Here is a 12858-nt window from a genome sequence, read left to right as displayed (position 1 = left end):
TCTTTAAATTAATCCTAAGGAAGTTTGTGTTTGTACTTCTGAAATAGGGATCTTATTAGACCTTAGATTACCTTTTAACTTATTATTCCAAGACATACGTCAATGGATTTTTAAAAGTGATTGTTGGTTGACTTTAAGTCCTTTATATGAAAATGTAAAGCATAAATTGTTAAAATACATTTATGAATAAGTCTACAGTGTTTGATGCTTTTTGTGTGACACACATGACAGGGAAGTGAATTTAAATTTAAAGACATTAGATACTTTCTTTTCCATATTTGATATCCATTCTCTCATGGTGAATAATTATAAGCTTAATAATTGATCATTTTTACGTTAACAAGGGTGCTCTTTGTTTCTCTCTTTACTTCCTCGTCTGCTGAAAATGAGAAACGGACTCCACGCCGTCTCTTTCTCCTTTCCCTCGTTCAGTTTTTTAAGCTGAAACAAAGGTGAAAATAGGCACCATATTCAAGCACTGGGACCTAACAGCTGCTAGTGATGGACTGGAAGTATTTTTGAGAGTCAAAATGTGGATCACTCTCATTACTCCATGTGAAGTTTAATTAGCAGACACTGTTGTGTGTGTGTGGTGTGTGTGTGTGTCCCTTTGAGATTTCATTAACTGACAGACACACAGTGCACATAGCTGCTTTCCCCAGCAGAGGAAGCCATAGTGCAGATTTTGAAACACACTGTTAAAAGGTAAAAGACCAAGCTGACTAGGAAGCTGGCGCAAAGCAGCATATCCACACAGTAAGTAAAACACTAACTGACCTTCTGTCTCCTCCATGAATAATGCATTGATTAATTTTAGTGTACAAAAGAATAGCACCACTGCAGCGTAGGAGGAGTGTTAATATTTAAGCAAAGTCAAAAATCTGAAAGATTATTTACAATGTTTATTACGGGTCTTTGTTGTAAATGAGACATTGAGTATCAATGGGACTAGCTGTATAAATAAAGGTTTAATAAATAAAAACATCAAAGTGAGGTGGATGCTTTAAAAAGTGCAGGTGAGTGTCACAATTGTTGGAACGGCTAGTGGCAAGAAATATGAAGGTGGTGGTTTTCCTATCAGCCAACCTGCCACCAAAGAAATAAGAACAATAAAAAGATGTGGAATTATTGGAAAAATAAACATGTTAAATGACTGTGCTATGTGCCCAAGGAGGACTATCGCAATATCGTAAATAATTACTTAATTGTTGTTGTATATGACTGGTAGCATGATTGTTTTAGAGATATTTGGAAAATTCTATTTTTATCTTTCAATAAAGTAATCTGATCAACTCAAAGCGAGTTGAGTGCATTCCTCAACAACAGGAGGAACAGACAGTGGAATCCACGGCTGAATACCAGAGCCAGCTCATCCGTCATGTGGCAGGTTACAGACTCACACCTCTTCCCACACTGAGTCATCGTGGAGGTGGTAAAGGATGTGTAAGTTTACAGCAATATGGACGAATGAAACAGTTGGCAACGATTAAATCATTTTCAAATTATAATCATATATAGATGTCTTTTTGTGAGGTTTCACCTTCCCTGGTTTATTCTTCTTATTTGCTTTCTCCAACCAAAAAAGCTCAACTGAACTTAATCACTCAATCGATTATGACATATGAAGACCTAACAGAGATTTCTATATGATTAGTCAAAGCCCCTAAACAGCCCAGTGCTGTTCAAGGTTACAGCGTGTAACAAACTTGCAAATTCAACGTGAATATTCATGGAAGTGTCAGCAAAGAATCTGGAAGTTATTATACGCACAGTATGAGGAACTGGACGTGCAGGTTATAGCCTTAGAAAGACTTTTAAATACCAAAAAACCACATGGACAGGAAAGACATGTATTGAAGAGCTAGACAGAGTGCAACCAGTTAATTAGTAATGTGTTCACTGTGTTAGATTAACCACATTGTGCCCTTGATGCGTACCAGAACACTGTGTCTTACCTTTCTCTGATGAAGTCTGTCAGCTCCTTGGTGGAAATTTGGCCATGCTTCATGTTATGGTAGAGCACATCAAAGCCATTATTTTTTTCCCCCTGTTTTGCAGACAGAAACAAAAAAACGTGGAAGCTGATGCTCAGTCACTGCAAAAACCATTAAGTATAGCAACAGAACCTCTGCTATTGATTACACATTACCGTTAAGGCTTTTTCAAGCAGCAGCGTTCTCATTTTTTGCATAGCTTCTATCTGCATCTGCAGCAAACTCTGGTCGACCATATTCATCTTGGCCATGTTTAAGAGCAACAACACTTAGAAATTAGCAAATCAACAGCAGACTGGTTGAAGGCTAAAACCTACAATGAAAGACACACCTGAACAGCTTTCTGCGCTGCTGTAACCATGCCACTGGGCAACAGTGTCCAGTTGCACTTTAAAAATGCAAAGACATTCTAAATAATTAATCTAGATGAAAAACAGCAGGCTTTGTTTTAACCAGAATTACTGTCTTCTAGGGGTAGCGGAACAATCGATAACCCATAATGTTGTGATATTTTGCGTGCCAATATTGTATCAATACAGGAACACACCAAATATCTACATTTTATTGAATAAAATTAAATGATCTGCGAATCTTATAAACAAGAGGGCTCTCATACAACACCATCCTGAGACAACATTAGTCAAGCAAACATACAATAAATAAGCTCAAACGAAGAACCATCCAACACTGGACACACACAGCTTGACAAAGCTACCTCGTAACTGGCTCAGTTACATGAGTAAGAATAGGATGGTTGTCCAAAACCTGAGGGTGTTGCACATTCATTACCACTTTTGATTGCTAAATGATTGCAAAGGTTTCTTAATAAGAGGCAACCTTTCGCAGTCTGACTTGGACTGGGTGCAATCACTCTCAAAGAGATTGCCAAATGTCTGCAAATAATTGTTATCTACTTTATAAATGTAGTCAAGATTGCCAACATGTTGCCATTAATCTGAATGAGTCTTTGTCAATGAGCACAACTTGACTCAAGTGGCTGCCAGCTGGTTGTATTCTTGTTACATTCCTACAGAACAGGAAGGTTGCTGAGTGCAACTGTAAATGATATAAGACTTCATCAGGGTTCATCCAATGCCAACAGGAGGTTTTATTAACAATCTCATTTTACAACAAAAAAATAACTTAAGTGAGATAACTTTAGCTTATTGTATAAAAAAGATACTGACAGAGTTTAACTTTGAGGACATAACACACATCACAACACATCTTGAATCTTGAATAATTTGCAGTTGAGGAAAAATCACAACATATGTTCACAATATTGGATCGCCAGGTGTCTGTTTATTCCCACCTCCATTTTCTGCTGGTTGTATAATTCCTAAACCACTGAAGTTACAGATAACAATTGTCAACACACATGACACCGCATGTGTACAGGCAGTTATATTTATAGATCATTTTGCAGGAATAGAAAAGTTCAGTATCTGATCAAATGTAAACTATGTTCGTATTGCCACTTCTATTGCTGACTTATGGAATTAAATATGCCCGGAAAAAAGGCTTTGTAAAACATTAGGATGTCACAGAGAAGATGAACTTAACTTGCTGTGTGTTTAAATCTCCCCAAAGCATAAAAAGAAAACTCATAAATGAGAACTCATGACATAAAAATGTTTAGTGAGGTCACAGTACAATTCTTCATCTTCATATACAACTATAAGTCATAAGTTTTTGCTGTCTGAAATAACTCGTCTAAAAGGGCATCCACACAGGAAGTGATGCGCTCATTGCATATTATTTTGAGGCTCATGGCTGGTCACTAGCTGACCTTCCAGGCTCCGATTGTCTGGACAATCCTACGCCCTGTCAGATGTAAAAAATGTCTGGGAGTTGCGTCAATTGCTCACAGTAAAGTTGATGAAAGTTTAAACATGGGACTTGTCCTGGTTATTAATTTCACTAACTTTTGGACACACCTTCAATGTTTCTGAAATTACTGTTTGTACTGTTTCCACTTTAGCATACAAATACAAATGCCTTCTGAAATAGGATCAGGAAAACATGCATTAAAATACCACCTTATACAGTGTGAAGCACACGGGAAAGCTGTATTTTGTAACTTACTGGCTGCAAATCTTACATGGATTTGTTCACGCAGCTGCTAGAGAATACTTTAAAAATGGGGTCTGGGACAAGCTAGTCTCTATAGCTGATCTCGACCTTCGACCAACAAAGTCTAGCCAGTTCATCCCTGAGTTAAAATGAATGATTGTGGCACATGAATCCCCTCCAGGTGATGCTGAGATATTACATTCATGAGAATAGGATGAACAACCTGGAAACATAATGCCTTTGGCCAAAGCAGCTGTGAGTGACTGGGTAAAATAAAAAGATTGAACTTGTACTATAATGACTGTAGTGCATTTATGTCGGTTTCCAAACCCCTCCAAGACACGTTAATCAATCTGGATAAAAACTGATATATAAACTACCCGGGTACCAGTATTATCAACATATATATATCTTTTAGTATTTATTTTTATAACCCTCAAATCCTTACAAATTACCTATATTATGTGCAGTAGCTTATCTCAAAACGAACAATGACATTAAATGTACATTACATGTACAGTGTTGTCGACAATACTTGTACATTTCTGTTTGTAAATATAGTTTGCTAAATTTTAGTGCAGTAGCACTTTAGGGTAACTGGAATGTGTGAAATTTACGAGCGACTGGGACAGTTAGTTAGAGGTTAACACCAGATCAGCCAAGGCTTGTTACACATTACAAAACCATTTGAAACACAACACTGACTACAAAACCTAGCTTTGATTGTACAAGCAAATGTGTGGCTCTTTGAAGCTAATACAATTAGCCAACAACTAAAGAGAGGGAGATTGAGGTGAATTGGACAGCCTGAGAGCGATTGCAGTAGAAAGCATTACGACCTTACAACCCTTTGTGGTGACAGGGACAAAGAGGACTGAACTGAGCTACTGTAGACAGTTCATATATCAGCACATGATATCTGCATTAGGAGTGCAGATTTTATATGTTTATAAAACTGCTGTTGTCTGACATGACTTATTTCACATTGGCTTGTGTTAGCGAGTTTATAGGAAATGACAATGACGTGTTTTTGCAGCTTCACAGCAGCAGAAATCTGCACAGAACAGCCATGGCCACTGTCTTACATATGCTTGAGCAAAGCGAGAAATGAAATATTAAACGCTAGAACTGACAGAAAAGTTGGCTTGTTTAGACCACTGCAAAAATCAGCATAACCAATCAATCAATAATCCATCTGATGCCATCAGATGTGGTGGAATAAAACTGATTATGATGGGTTTGTATTCGCATGATTGGTCTTTGGAAAATAGATCTGGTCTTGATTTCTAACCCTGTGCAGGGGTTGCAAATCTATGGCTACAGAACCATAGACATGAATATGATATGAAAATAAACTATTTCTAGCATTTTAATTTGTTTTGGTTGTTGTTATTGTGGTTTGCAGGTCTGAGTACTTACTGCTATATGCAGCTAAAGAAAAAAAATGAAGACCTGCTCCTACTGACTTGGACTTCAATCAAAATTAAATTCAAACTACCCAATGTCTTTATTCTTTTATTTTTGCTACTTATTATTTTACTGAAACATTTGGAGGACAGATTTTTCCTCGACTTCACATTTGGTTCACGTGCCAAAAGATTTTTGTTTTTCCACTCCTATTAGCAATGTTGCCATGCTAATTTAGACCTAATAGGACACGTCATTCTGTATGATGCTTAAATTTTTTTTAGGGCATCACAAACAGTTCTTTGGTCAAAAATTTCTATTAAAAGTGAGTCTTTTGACCCCTACTCTAAAGCAATAGCTTTCCGACACTGGTAATAACCTTCTTTAACATATTTAAGCCAAACTTGGGCATACAAGTGTGAAAACAGAAATAAAGATAGATCTTTAGGACAAAGTTGAATAATTTAACATTCTCCCTCCCCCAGAAACATAGACAAAGAAGATAAAGTTCCAGACTAGAGAACGTCATCAGATTTATTTTCGATTTAAAAATATCCTCTTTTTCCTGCTTTACTTCCTCATTGGCCTTCTTGATTGCTTCAGCTCAGGAGGACACATGGCATACTAGAAGCCTCAAAGGATGTCAAACAAAAATCAATAACGGTAACATGACTAAGAACACTTTACTGGCACACTTGTTGTGACATTTTGGGAAATGAAATGAAAAAGCAATAAATGCTGATAAACCCGCAGTTGGTGATGAGATGCCGTCTGATGTGACATACAAATAAGAAAAGTTTAACTAAAATGCATGTCACAATATGGGAAGACTCCAGTTCACCAGAGTTCACCCTCAGTCTCGTATAAATCTGCAGTCCAGCTTAGTTTCCCCTTGTGCCGAGGCCATCGCAGATATTTCCTAGTTCCTGAAGCAATCCACTGTCAGCAGTTTGGCCTAAAGGCTAAAGCATTAGTTTTCATTTTCCACATATGTTCAGGAAGTTTATGTCAAGAAGCTCCAAAATAACTATATACAAATAAAATACACACTAAAAGGAAAGCGTTGTTCTCCAGGTCACAGCTCACTGGCCAGTGAGCAGACCACTGAGGTGTGCTTCCTACTGTAACAAGAAAACAGTTTAAAAAAAAAAAAAAAGTTTAGCTGTTACCCCACTAACAGCAATCACGACATGCAAACTACTGCACACATTAGATGTCAAAGATATAGGAAGATAAAGCACAGTTTATGAGACCACATGTTACACAACACTTTACAACACAAACTAAGAGAGACTGGCCAATCGTACTACAAAACAGGGAAGTGACGAAAGTAAGTGAAAACACAAAGCAGAAAGCCAACAGGAAGAGAGCCCATTCTGTTCAGCTACTGTGTTCAACTGGTACCTGATATCAATGAATACAAAAGAAAAAGAAACACGGGAAACAGCTAAGGGCGTTTTTTTTTTCCACAACTGCTAAGGCTGGAATAAATTTCTAAAGCAGTAGAGAGAAATGTAAAAATACATATAAATATATAAATATTATGTACATTTTAGATAAATACATAAGTGATACCAGAGTGACGCAATTTTTTTCACACTCATGTCTGTGATGTAATCAATGAAAACACTGTTTGTTTAATATTCCAACCACACATTACATGTGCCCACCCCAACTGGACGATAACCTACTGAGAATTTAGCATACGTCAACAGTGGTTTGTTTGAGCAAACAGTACAGATGAACTGAGACAGCTTCCTATGAACTGACTGAATTCATTAAAAAAGGGAAGAGAACAAGCTGTGTCAGCTGGTTGTAGCATAATTACAGAAACAGGTGCTAGAATGAGAAAATCGTGCTACACTACACTGCACAGACTACAGGGAACTAAAGAATAAGTTGTATGCTTTAGGCCAAAAAAAATAGGTAATACTAGTTTCACCCATGAGGGGAAAGAAAAGAGAACTATTAAATCCGGAATTAAATTTAAAGTCAGTTGAAATTAGCCAGATGGCTGATGGGACAACTGCCCAAGGAAAGAATAATTATACAAACATTGGTGACTCGCGGTTCTGTGACACCTTTCCTGTACAACGTTTTAAGCTTTTATTTCTAAACACCACTTTATCTTTATTTGGGATTACTGTCTGTGAAATCATATCAAATTTAATCTCACTCAGAAGTGGGCTGCTTTAAATATTTTTGACTTCTCATAGAGCAAACAGCAGAATTGCTTTTCATATTTATCATTAATTGCTTATAAAATTCAGTTTTAGTTTTAGCCACCACTTATATCTTTATATTTTGATTCCAATGAACCAGATTTTGTCATTTTTTGGTCTTCAGTGGTTCAAACTGTTGAGCAACAGTTTGAACGTTTTTCTTTAGACAGTGGCCGTTTTCATTCATTTTCACTTCAGGTTTTGTAACTGACACCTTTCAGAGAAATTTTCTGTTTGCTTGGTAGGTCACTTAACACTGACCTATGAATTGTTCAATGATAAAAAGGCACCTAACTCAAAGGGATGAACTAATGTTATATATACATATGTAACAGACAACTTAGCAAATAACCAATTTTGATTGTATCTTTAGGCACTTTGGCTCTAGTAGCCTGTCCCAAAAAACAGATATTCTATTTCTTTACTTGAATCTATGAAAAATGCCAAAGCTCACACAGTTTGGCAGACAGAAAATAGCATTTTGTATCAACAAGCTAATTCCCAAAGAGGATTTTGCTAAGAACAGCAGAAGAAGTGGCAGGCAGATGAACAGTATCTCAAAGTCATGTTCGTAAGAAACAGGAACAATCCAGCAAAGACCAGACACAGGACGCATCTGGCCCTTCAGGGGCTCCAGCTACTGTTCACCAAAGCCTCACCAGAAATGGTTTCAGTGAAAGGGTGACTGTTGAGAAGCTCTTCTTAAGAAAGGGAAACAGGGAGAAAAGACTGAGGTATAGCCTGACTAGACTGAAAAACACTGGCAACAGATCTAATGGAGTGATGAATCCAAACAGAACATTTTCAGTTCAATTTGTCAGTATGCACAGTAGAAGTCAGGAGAGCGGTACACTGTAAAACATTATGGAGGCTATGTCATGGTTTAAGGCTGCATTTCAGCTATTGGTGTTGGAGTGGTATTGTGAATACAGAAAAGTACCACCACCTTTTGTCCCACCAAGCAATACTACCTGCAAAATGTCTGATTGGCAACAGCTTCATTTTACAAACATGGGAATGATCCCAAACACAATGCCAATGGAGTAAAAGTATACCTGGCTAGAAAAATACACAATGGAACACAATCAGTCATGGACTGGCCTCCCCAGAGCCCGGACCCTAACATTGTTGAAGCAGTGTAGGATCTTGACAGAGAACAAAATAAAAGGCACCCAAGATTCAAAGAAGAGCTTTGAAATGTCCTTCAAGAAGTCCAGACAACGATTCCTGAAGATCACTTAAAGAAAGTACCACAAAGCATGAGTGCACACTGTGTTTAAAAATAAAGGTGTTCATACCAAATATTCACTTACAAGCTCATTAGAACTGCACATATATTTTTTGCTTTATAAACTATTATCGCATTTATGTTTGCAGAAATTTCAAAAAAATCGCTGCACATATTTCCACTGTTCTAGCAAAATATAAAGAAATAAGAGGTGGCACAAGACTTTTGCAATTTAATGTGATGTAAATTATGAAAGCCGAGAAGAATGGTCAATAAAGAAAAAAAAAACAGTCATTATACAGAGTGAAGAAACTCTCTACATGTTACAACAGTCTATGTACTAGACAGAGTACATGGCTTTCTCACCAGCAAACAATCTATTTGTTAAGTCAGTAAGAACATATCTTTGAAAACCATGTTTTATATTTACAGCAATTCAATACTGAGCACTGAACACAAAAAGAAACTGACAGCTTTAATCTTAACTACCACCTTAAAAAGGAAAGATAAACCAAACCACAGTGCTATGGTTTATCATGTAACATCTGCTGCACAGAGATGGACAGGAATTCATTCTCCTCCTGTCAGACTACAATGCTGGTTCAATATCCTTTATTTAGGGACTCAAGTGGTTGTTGCCTATTGTTGTTTATCATACTGCATATTGTTATACTATACCTTCCAAACTGCAAAAGAACGCTAAAAAAGACTAAGCCTGGGAGTAAATGAATGCTTACATTATTTCAGACTATTTTTGTTCGTAAGATTGTCTGCCTCAGTAAACACTGATGTTTGTGTGCAATGCTTTTTCAGTTAAACAACATATATGTAGGACATGTAATAAATGTGCTTGAGTAAAGAATTACAATTTAAAATTTTCTAATGTGCTAAATGTGTGAAGTTGGGACTATGGGCAAATGAATTATTGCACATAGGTGCTGAGTGTGTAAATCTTTGGTATGCAGGCAGGAAAGTGGCACAGTGTAGCAGTTTACCTAAGCTCTAGGGGAAACTTATGAAAAAACTTCATAAGTTTCCCATGCTTGTTATTACAGCACTGATGTTGTGCTTTAGGAAGGGGGAAACAATACACAGGATTAGAAGTGTCTAAGCTGACACAACTTCTTCTCCTGTTCCGGTGTGTGCTCAGGTGAGAGCAGTGGAAAGAATTGCACGCTCTCCCTGAGGAATTTAGACAGAGCCAAACAACACAGTGTCTCTCCAACACAGACTGTAAACGGTGGCCGGTACAGCCTGTGGAGCACACAGACATGAGCTGCGCAGACGGTGCCTTGACATCAGAGTGTCTGGCCTCAGTCATGTGACCAGAGAGGTCTGGGAGCGGTGCACTGAGCTATCACAGCTCATCACAGACAACACACGCAGCTTTAGTATGCGGTATGCACACAGAGGCTGGGCTTTGTTTGTGGTAGAAACAAATGAAAACTTGACCATTACTTAACTTGTTAGTGATGATAACGCCAAAACAGGTTGGTCTAATGCAACTAAAACCGACTCATTTAAATATAAAGGGAAAAATGAACAACAACCAGCAAGAGGCAGGATGTTTGTTTCACACAAAAACCATAATTAGTGTAATGTTTTCACTCTCTGGTAATCTTAGAAAATTGCTACTGATTCTCAAGGCTGTTGGGTTGAACCACCACTCAATCCAGTTACAAAACCTCAACAAGCCCTTCCTCTGAAGGCAGAGCCATACTGGTTTGATTTGAGAGACAGCTGAAGAAAATGAGGCAGCCAAAAGGATGTGTGTCACTCCTGTCCACCACTTTATTAACTTCACTCTTTGCCGTGTCATTCGGACGCTGTGTGTGAAGTGTGGGACAATATATAAGACAACATACTGGCTGTCTCTATACTGCCTACTCAGTGCTAATCTGTTAAACATAAGGTCATCATGGTTTTGCTACAACAATCCAATGACTCAGGCATTTCAGCACATAGGCCACATCTTGCACTTTTGCGCCAGAACTTCCATTAAGAAACCAAACTCTTGCTTAGATTTCGTACAGAGAAAGAAAAAGGAAATGAAACAAAGCCTGCAAATAAATCCAAGGAGTAGAAATGTTGCAGCTGGTGACCAGTCCAGTGCTGCAACTATGACAGATAAACGGCACTGCCTGAATTCCTAAAGAACTTGTATATTCAGCTGAGGAGATCCATTTTGTATAGATGACAAACAAGGGCAAAACAAAAAATGTAATGAAAACATCGGAAAAAAAGGTGAAAGATCATGGGATGTGAATGGGGAAAACCTCTCTGCTTAGCAGTATAACAAACAAACTGAAAAACTCAATATGTCTGATAGAGATGATGATGATTTGTAGTCGAGTCAAAAGGGAATAGGATGCATCTCCTCCCAGTGCCAAGTATGTGCGCTCATGTGTGTCCTGCATGTTAAACACACAGCTGATCGCTACCATCACTGGATTCTCTTGTGGCTCACAGCAGGGCACAAAGGGCAGATTGAAGAGTCAGGAGTGTCTCTGATCGCTCCTCTTTTTGCCATTTAGACATTGATGAACTCTCATTTAGGAACAAAAAAGGTGTTAGTGGGTAACAGCAGTGTTATTGGTAATTACTTCAAGCACTTAGCTTAATGTTGTTTTCCACAAATATTCATTACAGTCCCTTTATAAGCCCTGGATCACCTCCAGAGTTCAACTAAGGCTAAAACTTAAGGATGTGTTTGTCCACCTTAAAGAAGACAAGAACAGATTCTGATTGGTTGTTTCAAGCTGAGAGTCCTGTTGTATTATATATAAATGAGTAACAGATTAACAAAAAGAACAGAAAAAGAAAGGGGGAAGTTACAACATTTAGCTACAAATTTACTTATGGGTTTTATTCAAAACTATGTCGCTGTTAGAATTTGTAACATTTAAGCTATAACGCATAACCCATACTTGTTATAGTGAAATACATACACCGTCTTGACATGGAGTAGCCCTAATGAGGCTAATGCTGTGCGAGTTTCACTTCTAATGGCACTATCTTTGTGACTTCGGTGTAGTGTAACAAGTAGTAAAGGCAGACTTCTAGTTTCCCACCTGCTTTGACACAGCCACGTCAAATTATTATCGGAAGAGAAATGACCTTTAGGCAGTACGCAGAAAGCGCTGAGCTCAGCTTAACACAGCCTGTGGTCTGCGGCACCAGCTGTACGAAATAAAGTATCGCTAATTAGGTTGGTATTGATGCTTTTAAATTTATTCTAACTTACTAACATCTGGTGTCTCACTGAAACTTTGTCACGGAAGAAAATGACGCGTACGACCAACGGCTATGACTGACAGCCGAGGCGTCCAATAGCATTCAGGGAACTGACCATATACGTTCCAAGCGATCCTGACCGAGCCAATTGACAGAGAACAGGGGTGGACGCTTCGACGTTTCAAGTTAGATTGGTTCACAGAGGCCCAAACCCCGGGGTAGCAAAATATTTGCCGAAGGAAATTAGCGGTGGCCGCGGGGTTGCTGACCAGGACACTGCGACTTCAGAGGGAACTAAGCTTGTGAGCTAGACGACTTCCTCTGCAAAACGAATAACACTTGATTCCTGATTGGCATGAACATGATAAGCAGGGAACATAGCATGAGAATAGCGCCGGTGTAAACACCGTGAATAAAAAAGCACCACCTACCCAGAAATTCTCTAGGAAGTACGGCGTTATCATCTTGCTTTATTCCTCTTCGCCACAACTCTTCAATTTGTTGTAATGCAACTTTTGAAGCGTATATCATCCACCGTCCTCCCCCTGTTTCTCTTGTATCTGCCTTTCCCCGTTTTCCTCCTCTCCCCTTTCTTCTCCCTCCCCACCTACAGACTCCACCTCCACCCGGCTATACTGCGTCTCTCCCCTATGGTTTATTCCCGTAGAAATGTAGACGTTCAGTGGGTGAAACAGCGCTA

General features: G+C 38.4%; 1 protein-coding gene across 7 annotated transcripts in view; it reads right to left on the bottom strand.

Annotated features, from left to right (window-relative positions):
• Nucleotides 1–12818, bottom strand: part of fcho2 (FCH and mu domain containing endocytic adaptor 2) — a 45698-nt gene extending 32880 nt beyond the window's left edge. For 3 of the 7 annotated variants that reach the window (XM_003449628.5, XM_025908937.1, XM_019360655.2), the window contains exons 1-2: nt 12590–12818; nt 1956–2047 (exon numbers count right to left, since the gene is read on the bottom strand). In XM_003449628.5, the coding sequence (XP_003449676.3) occupies nt 1956–2047; nt 12590–12622 (125 nt within the window). In that variant the 5' untranslated portion in view covers nt 12623–12818. The remainder of the gene's footprint in view (nt 1–1955; nt 2048–12589) is intronic. The other 4 variants (XM_013274061.3, XM_025908939.1, XM_025908938.1 and 1 more) reach the window with 3 other exon arrangements.
• Nucleotides 12819–12858: the final 40 nt, after the last annotated feature.

The sequence above is a fragment of the Oreochromis niloticus genome, linkage group LG7 (assembly GCF_001858045.2).
Source record: "Oreochromis niloticus isolate F11D_XX linkage group LG7, O_niloticus_UMD_NMBU, whole genome shotgun sequence".
Classification (NCBI taxonomy): Eukaryota; Metazoa; Chordata; class Actinopteri; order Cichliformes; family Cichlidae; genus Oreochromis; species Oreochromis niloticus.
The sequence above is the reverse complement of the archived record's forward strand: the minus strand, read 5'-3'. Positions and strand labels throughout refer to the sequence as shown.